The sequence below is a fragment of the Dipodomys merriami genome, unplaced genomic scaffold (assembly GCF_024711535.1).
Source record: "Dipodomys merriami isolate MVZ:Mamm:240054 unplaced genomic scaffold, mDipMer1.0.p SCAF_6, whole genome shotgun sequence".
In the NCBI taxonomy this organism is placed as follows: Eukaryota; Metazoa; Chordata; class Mammalia; order Rodentia; family Heteromyidae; genus Dipodomys; species Dipodomys merriami.
The window spans coordinates 22,381,873-22,391,208 of NW_027206179.1; the positions used below are offsets into that span (position 1 = coordinate 22,381,873).

General features: G+C 44.2%; 1 protein-coding gene across 2 annotated transcripts; it reads left to right on the forward strand.

Moving 5' to 3' along the window:
* The first annotated feature begins 884 nt into the window (after positions 1–884).
* Positions 885–7,989, forward strand: Oxgr1 (oxoglutarate receptor 1). 2 transcript variants are annotated; one of them, XM_070001940.1, is made up of 3 exons: positions 885–951; positions 1,341–1,501; positions 5,994–7,989. In XM_070001940.1, the coding sequence occupies exons 2-3, from the start codon at positions 1,493–1,495 to the stop codon at positions 7,071–7,073; spliced, it is 1,089 nt and encodes a 362-aa protein (XP_069858041.1). In that variant the 5' UTR covers positions 885–951; positions 1,341–1,492; the 3' UTR covers positions 7,074–7,989. The 2 variants fall into 2 exon arrangements, with proteins under 2 accessions (XP_069858041.1, XP_069858042.1); XM_070001941.1 differs by lacking the exon at positions 885–951 and having other exon boundaries at positions 1,286–1,501.
* Positions 7,990–9,336: the final 1,347 nt, after the last annotated feature.

The following is a 9,336-nucleotide window of genomic DNA, read 5'->3' on the forward strand; positions in this document are numbered from 1 at the left end:
GGGAGCACCCAGTCCTCTGAGAAGCAAAGGAAGAGCCTCAGGAGCAGTTCCACACTCGTGATCCCATCCGAATCGTGTCCTTTCCTTACTATGAAATACTACTCTCCTCCCCTCTCTCCTCTCCTCTCCTCACTCCTGACTTCTTCCCTTACCCGTTCTCCTTCCTCTCATCCCCCTTTCCCTCCCTGCCTCCCCTCGTTGTCTTTCCCTCCCTCCCTCCTTCCCTCCCTCCTCCTTCCCTTCCTTCCTTCCTTTTTTCCTCTTTCCTTCCCTACCCCACCTTCCTCTTTTCCTCCCTCCCTCCCTCTCTTATCCTCTCTCCTTCCCCCTTCTCCCTCTCCCTCCCTCCCTTCCTTCCTTCCTTCCTTCCTTCCTTCCTTCCTTCCTTCCTTCCTTCCTTCCTTCCTTCCTTTTTTCCTCCTTCCTTCCCTCCCCATTTTCCTCTTTTCCTCCCTCCCTCCCTCCCTCCCTCTCTTATCCTCTCTCCTCCCCTTCTCCCTCACCCTCCCTCCTTCCCTCCCTCCCTCCCTCCCTCCCTCCCTCCCTCTCTCCCTCCTTTCATTCTTTCCTTCCTCCCTCCCTCCCTCCCTTCCTTCCTTCCTTCCTTCCTTCCTTCCTTCCTTCCTACCTTCCTTCCTTCCTTTTTTCTTCTTTCCTTCCCTCCCCATCTTCCTCTTTTCCTTCCTCCCTCCCTTTCTCATCATCTCTCTCACCCTCTTCTCCCTCTCCTCCCTCCCTTCCTTTCTCTCTCCCTTCCTCCCTCCCCCTTCCTTTCTTTAGAAAAGGGAAGGTATAAATGAGGGAGGAGGCAGGACCAGCAGAGGGCTCATTTTTGACTTCCTTGGACCCCCTCTCTCCCAGTGCCCTTAAGTTGACAGGGCAGGGCCTGGTGGGGAGGAGTCCGGCTGTCCCTGGACACGGTCTCCCCCCTCCTCTACAGCCAAGAGACAAGTAAGCAAAATGTCTCCCTCGGCCCTCTCTTCTCTATCCTGTGTTATTTCATTGCTGTGAGTTTGGCAAACTCACTTGGGGATTTCTCTGAGGCTCCAGCTTGTATGCATGATTTTGGATTTCATACTTGAATCTTTCTGAGGAGGGTCTATAGATTTTATTTGATTTCCCTGAAAACTAAATAGACCCCATCAACACTGCAAGTTTTAATAGTCTTCTGAGGTGATGGTGTTTCCTTTTAGAAAGCAGAATGGAATGAAGATCCAAGAGGTATCTTGAAAGTCAGGGGGAGAAATTTCTGCTTGGGTGCAGGGAGAATAATACTTAGGTTAAGATTGCTCTAGTTCATCTGCAACTATGTAGATAAGCAAGATAAATCTTGGTGACAGGTTCTCTGGATAGCGTCCTCTTGGCAACCAACAATGGCCCCAGCTGTGGAGAGCCCGGGAATTGTTGGAGGTGAATAAGATGGCTTTCTGAGTGCCCACCTCCCTAGTCCATGGGAGAGAGCTGAGGATCTGATACCAGAACTGCGCTGGAAATGCCTAAGGTGAGAGGGTGAACTGTGGGTGTCTGTAAAGGTTATGAATACGGATGATACAAAGCTTCCGACAGGGTAGACACGCTGGGTATCCTGTCCTCTGCACAGATGCCATTTCTGACCCTACTTTTTCTTTTTTTATACATCATGGAATCCCAGCATCTCCATCTTTGAGGTTTGTGGGTGAACGGGCATGAAAAAGGAATGGTCTTGGAACTGTATTTTCTTTCTTTTTGAGGTTTTTTTTTAAAGTCTTTAAGTAGTTGTACAGAGAGTCCAGTTCAACGTGAGTTTGTGAGTACCCAGCATCTCAATCAACATCACATCATTCTTCCCCATCTCTCCCACCTCTACCTCTCCTTTCAGGTTACCTGGTTCTATTTTCCCAGATGTACCTTGAAGATTATGACTACATTCACCCACCTTCCCTCTCTTCATTTGTCTGTTCCTCTTTCTGCTGGACCTCTCCTCCTCTGACAACACATGTTCTAGATTCCTGGTATTCATTCTGTTAGACACCGTTGGAATCGCCCTTGTGTATACTGTGCTTCAATTACTACGTTCCTGGATGTATGCATATGGCCCCGTATGATTACACTTACGTTCATAATTTAGATCTAGCCTCCATAGGTGAGAGGAAACATGAATCCTTGGTCCCTCTGAGCCTACTTATTTCACTTCACATAATTTTTCCCAGGTCTATCCATTTTCCTGCAAATGACATGATATTCTTCTGATGGATGAAGGAGAAAAGAAACTACATTTCTCTACTTAGCTCTCTATTCAGACTGATTTATAGGTGCTGTTTTTCTTTTCTTTTGTTTTATTTATATATAACACATTTTTTTAAAGCACACACATGTTTTGGTGAAGCTAGGGGAGAGAGTTTAAATTTCTTAGTTAATCCTTACTATCTTTCAATTGGTTAGTTGCCGTTCAATTCCAAATGGAACTGTTGGTTTTCAAAACATTAAGGTGGCTATTTCTACCTACAACTTGCCTTTTCCTGATAGGATTTATTACTTAAAATGTCCCCATAACATGGCTTTATTTGGTGAAGGCAAGATTGTAGTTTTGTCCCTTACTTTAAGTTATTAAAGAACCAAACATTGCTTTTGCTTTCGTGGATTTGTTTTTTTCTCCCTAGCCCTTTGGCCCAGGCTGTGTCTTGCTGATATTACTGGTTGCTTTTTAATGAATTTACTAATAATGCAAGTATTTGTTACAGCCTTCTGGGTATCATTCCTGCAATAAGTATGGGGTATCTTGTGTTCCTGCTTTCAAGGAATCAACAGACAAGCAGCTTAGACTTGCAAATCTCGCTTCTGTCCTCCTCACTCTTCTGTTGAGCCATGTCTCGATTAGAATGATATATTTTTAGAAGATTCTAGAAGATGTAAAGATTGCTGTTAAAGTAATCTTTCTCTCTAATCTTTCTCTCATCTTCTACAGCAAAGCTGTACAGACTGCTACTAAAACAGTTTGTTATTTAATCATAGAAAGCCATAAAACAATGTAATTGTGATTTAATTATCAAAAGCAGTCTTTAGTAGCAGTCCTTACATCTTTGCTGTAGAAAGAGACAAGATGTAGCCTGCTGGGTGCTTGACATCTTGAGAACTCACTTTGGGAACTTGAGACTTCAGGGACGCCATGGGTATCACCATTGTCTCCGAGGTTTAAGTTACTGCTGCTTTTAGTTCTCAGGCTCAGGTCGTTCATCTGGTCAGGGGAGAAGCTGCAAGCCATGATGTCCTGGGCTCAGGGAGCCCCCGGATGGCCAGTAGGGCCTGGCTCTTCTCCTCTGTTCTTTCATTGCGAGCAGTGATGGTTCTGAGAGGAGCCTTTCTGGTTAGCCTAGGTTAGAGGAGAAACACTCACCTTCCACAAGTAATACAGGATCTAGGGAACCCCAGCCTCTTCTCCAAGGATTTCAACAGCCTTGAAGGGGAGCTCTGTCTCTTGCTCCTCTTTCCCTACTACATACAGAATAGAAGTCACAAGTCTCTAAAGGCATTCCGATCTCACCCTGACTCCATGAGATACAGAAGAATATATTGTTTTTAAGGCTAGCCATCTGGGGAGGATTCTATGGATGTGTGCTTTATTAGTTTGGGGTCAGCCTGGAATATGCCTCCACGTGACCTAGAGCAAATGCCCAATAGTATAGGTTTTGATACAACATTTTGTGTCAGATGCTAATGACAGGGGCATAGCCTTACCAGGAACCAGGATCCCGGAGCGCTTCTGAAACTCCAAGCTTACCATCATTTAATCAATTGAATAGGAATTGTAAAAAATTGTCTTTGCGTAGTTGTACAAAGCAGTTTTAATTTATCATTGATTTATGAGCATCATGCATCTTGATTTATGTCTCACCTTCCATCATTATTTACATCATGAGATCCTCGCTCTACTCAAAGGAGTCAGTATGATGAATGTTGGCATTTCGCATGGGTCACAGTGACTTACTGAGCTCTTCGGTTGTGACCTCCCACTCATCGATGCTATTCTTGAACACTTAGGATTTCCTTCTTACCTAGCCATTATGTGAGGTGCCTAGTCCTGCAACCAGCCCACCTCACTCAGCATCCTGGTCCATCACAGTCTAGCAGTGTGACCTAGAACACATCAGTGTGTTCTTTTCGCCTCAATGTCCTGATCTGTAATATGAGTTCCCTTAGTACTACCTCCTCAGTCCCTGTGAGAAATAAATGAATTTATCTGTGTAAGACACATAGAATAATGTCTTACAAGTTGAATGCCTCTATACACAGGAAGCAGGATTATTTTTTTCATTACTATTTTGTTTTTCTTTCCATCTTCATCTCTGAATACCCCTTTAGACAATCACAGACATGTGGGAATGCATGGGTCCTAGACCGTCTACCATGTCTCAGTGCCTCCGTAATGCTGTTCCTTGCATAAAACTCCTTTTCCTCTTCCTCAATTAGAAGTGTGCTCCTCTTGCTACGTTCGGCTTAAGTATTCCGTCCTCAGTGACCTTGCTTTAGTGCCTCTTGCTAGTGTCTAGGCAACTGCTTTGTTTAGCTCTTGGCAGCTTTCTAATATTCATCTACCAAAAGACTTACTTGTTAACAGCTAGTTAATCTTTACTGAGAATGCATGATGTGCACTAAATGTTTATCTTGCTACTTAACAGTGTATGGACAGTTCCATGAGGTAGGGTCATATGTTTTGTCAAAATGATGTTTTGTGTCCATCTCCCCTGGTAGATCTTGGTAGTGGCTTATATATCTATGCATGTTATTAATTTGATATCCCTGGGACTTGGTAGAGTACCTAATTAATACACATTGGCTGCTCTATAAATGTGTAAGTGAGTACATTTTTCCAACAGTTATTAACATCCAAATAAGTGGCTAATTATAAGTTACTCTCCTTTTAAATAATCTTTCCTCATTGCAGACATGCCCTGTGAGAGTTTTAGTAAAGACCTGGAAGAAGGAAGGTAAAATTGCCTTTTTTTTCAGACCTGGAAAGCAGACTCCACCTGCTTAGGGTTTCACACAACTACTAAGTAACTAAACCAATCTGCAGACCCCTTCACCTGCCTCAGCTCTTCAGTGCGAGGACCCACCCCAAACACAGTCCTCCAGACAAGCTATCAAAATGGAGCAGAAGAGCTGACATTTGAAATTAAATCTACTACACATACAGTGTTATAATACATGAAATGGCCATTAGAAAAAGTTCACAGTGTCCAGATCTTCATACTTGTGGATTGCTCAGTGACTCAGGGTGATATTGGTAGAAGTCAACAGAATATAGATTGAGAGATGGCACAGAGAGGCCTTGCAGGGAGAGAACAGTTTCTAAGTCAAAGGAAAGTGTTTGGATCCCAGCTGAGTCACTGAGTGAGTTATCAGGGGCAGGCTGCAGAACCGCTCTGCCTTCGCTTCTTCTGTGAAATGCAGAGAATAAGAAAGGCATTGTAGTGCTTTGTGAGGCTGACAGGTAACAGACCCGGGGCCTGCATGGGATGTAGTTATTGGAACATTTCTGTCATTGAGCATGAGATGATGGTGACAGTGAATCATGGTGACTTGCTGAACATATTGCTTTCCATAGATACCTCCCCTACCACTCATTCTTCCTTTTGTATGATCTGATGACAACCCTAGGGCTTGAACTCAGGGCCCGGGTGCTGCCCTTGAACCTCTTTGTACTCAAGGCTAGCACTCTACCATTTGAGTCACAGAGCCACTTCTGGTTTTTTGAGTGGTTAAATGGAGACAGAAGTCTCACAGGGACTTTTCTTCCCAGGCTGGCTTCGAACCACAACCTTCAGATCTCAGCATCCTGAATAGCTAGGATTAAAGGCATGAGTCATGGGTACCCAGCTTGTCATTTGGCCTTTTAACCAATGTTGGTGCTCTACAACTTGAGCCACACCTTTACTTGCTAGAGTAATTTTCATTTTTAAAAATCCACCCTTGTTTTCCTTTCCTGATCATGACTATTTCCTGTCTTCCGCCAGCTGGTTAACTCTCATTGGACTCCAATAGCCAAATTGAACCGTCTGGCCTTGCAAGATGAAGCAGCCACGAATGAACCCCTAGTTGGCTTAGCAAACACTTCTGATGTCTCTGATAATGTGACTGCATTGGGCAATTGCTCGGATGAGAAGATGTTGATCCGCATGCACTACCTTCCTGTGATTTACAGCATCATCTTCCTCGTGGGCTTCCCAGGAAACATCGTAGCGATCTCAACATATATCTTCAAAATGCGGCCCTGGAAAAGCAGCACGATCATCATGCTGAACCTGGCCTGGACAGACCTGCTGTATCTCACCAGCCTCCCTTTCCTGATTCACTACTACGCCAGTGGAGAGAACTGGATCTTCGGGGACTTCATGTGCAAGTTCATCCGCTTTGGCTTCCATTTCAACCTGTACAGTAGCATCCTCTTCCTCACCTGTTTCAGTATCTTCCGTTACCTGGTCATCATTCACCCCCTGAGCTGCTTTTCCATACACAAAACCTGGTGGACGGTAGTAGCCTGCGCTGTGGTGTGGATCATTTCGCTGGTGGCTGTCCTGCCCATCACCTTCCTGATTACATCCACCACCAGGACTAATCGATCGGCCTGCCTTGACTTCACCAGCTCAGATGACCTCACCACGATCAAATGGTACAATCTCATCTTGACAGCCACCACCTTCTGCCTCCCCTTGGTGATTGTGACCCTTTGCTACACGACCATCCTCAACACCCTGGCCCATGGTCTGCAGACACACAGCTGCCTCAAGCAGAAAGCTCGGAAGTTAACCATTCTGCTACTCCTCGTGTTCTATATCTGCTTCTTACCCTTCCACATCTTGAGGGTCATTCGGATTGAATCTCGTCTGCTCTCTCTCAGCTGTTCCATGGAGAATAACATCCACGAAGCTTACATCATTTCTCGACCCTTAGCTGCCCTGAACACCTTTGGGAACCTGTTACTCTACGTGGTCGTCAACAACAACTTCCAACAGGCCATCTGCTCCATTGTGAGGGCCAAACCCAAGGCGGACCACGAGCAAGGCAAGAAAACCATTTGTTCAAACAACCCCTGAAAGATTCCATTCACTCAACAACAACCCGGCCAAGTCTTTGCCCCTAATGCATGTGAAGTGCTGAATCTGACCCTCAGTGGCCCTCTCTGTAGCTTCTGTATTGAAGTGACGCCGTGCCAGAGTAAGGACAGAACTACCAAGAGCTCTTTGCATGATGTTCATTGAGCTCTTCCCTTGAGAAGACCCATCTACGAGATCCATGTGGACTCATGAAGTATCCAAACACAGAATCACCAACACTTGGACCTCAGGGCCATCTCAGAGAATATCCGTTCTTAGCCATTTATTAGATACACCTGGAAACTGAAATCCACACATCTTGCCTTGGATCCCTATACATTGGTGAGATAGGGAAAACATAAGACCCAGCATTCACTTCCAATTACATGTTCTTTTACTCATGGGGCCTGTTTGCATTGAGGCCTTAGACTGGGTATTAATTTTTCACATCTTACATTGTCAATTTTTTTCCTTTCAAATCTCGCTTTGTGATCCAAACAAACCAGTAAAATATACTTAGAATAATTCAAGGGTGTCAATACAAGTAGCTGGAATTAGTCCTTGTAAGATATTTGGGGAGGGGTACCATGTTTTTTTTAAGTTGTGGTACACCATCATAAAAATTGTTCCTGAATTTATAAAAATTATCAAGGCATATCCGTTAATATCCACATACCCTAGGGATCAAGGAGACACATTTGGAGACAGAACTATAATGTGTTTATTGGGTTTTAATCAGATCTAATGTTTTAATTTCAGTGAGGAAATACTCAAGGAAATTCTCTTTGGATAACTTGCCCTTTTATGACTACAATGAAAATGTATCTATCGAAACAGCAAATGACATTCTTGAATTGTGTGTTTTTAATTATCAGTAAATGTAAATAGTGGAGAAAATACCTACTCTAGAATTAAATCCCAGTAACTATTAATACAACTAATAAACTTTAAAGAATAACTGGATACACTGTCATATTTTGTTTCCTGTGAGAATGCAGTTTAACCATTATTATACAGACATGAAAGTTATTGGATCCACAGTTGGAGAACAAAAGGATTTACAGATTGATTGTAGACAAAGGCTTGAATACATGCCAGAGGGATTCTCCACAACCCTCAGGGATTTCTAGGACAGTACCTCTGATTTAGACCCAAGAGTGGAGGGTTGTCAGAAGCCAGGCCTATGGAGGGGTGGAAGAGGTGGGGAGAGAATTCAGAAAGTCTGTGGCTCTGAACTTGAGCTTCCCTGGTTGGTGGCATTCCATCCAACCACCACCACCTTTCGAGCATCCCTTTAATAACTTCCTCAGCTCCACAGGACTTTCCTAGAATAGACGAAATGAATTTCACTAGGGCACCCCAACTTGCCCCTCCATGCTGGATGCTCAGCATCCCATAGTACTTAGAGCCCACTTGGAATTGGCATGCTTTTCTGGCTCTTCTTTTTTCCTCTTTGGGCCCAGCCCAGCCTCTGGGACATCACCAAAGTAATGGACCAACCTTTACATCACTGATGTGTTTGTTATTCTTGCCCCATTTCCTTTCTTTCTATCTATACTCCTGTGTAAACATCTCTCCCACCACAGAAAACGTCCCTGGTGTCCCCCTTTCTGTCTAGCTTAGTTTGTCTCTATAGATTCTTCCATTTATTTCTTTCTCCCCCACAATGTACAGGAAAAAAAATCATCTCTCTTTCTGAAATGACTTCTTTCGCTGTATCTATGCTCCTTGTTAACGTTCTCTAAGGGACCTGGCTCTAACATTGAATCCCACTTTCTCAAATTTTTAGCATTTTTATTAGCCTGGATAATTGACCTTCGCTCAGGAGTATGCATAATTTTTCATTATGGTCTCAATATCTTCCTTTGATTCAGCTTTCCTGCTATCCTATGACCTGACCTGCTTCCTGTAATAGCCGGGCAGGTGCAGGTGACTATTATTTGCCCACCAGGGCTTCACAGACTGCACAGAATCACAATGATCCCAGCGAAATTGAATTCAAAGGGTCACTTCTATTTTCCCAAGTAAAGAGTTCTGAGCTAATTGTGCTAGAGGCTGCATTTTGAATGGAGGCCAAACACTGGCTGGATGATGTTGCTTCCCAGGCTGGGTTGGTCTTGCCTGGAACCAACAGTCACAGCAGAGACATCTCAAGAATGGACAAGTGGAACTCAGACTGTGTGTGCCAGACAGGAAACTGCCTGGCAATGCTCATGGGTCAAGGGCTGACGAGGGAGAACCCAGATAAACCTGCTCAAACTCC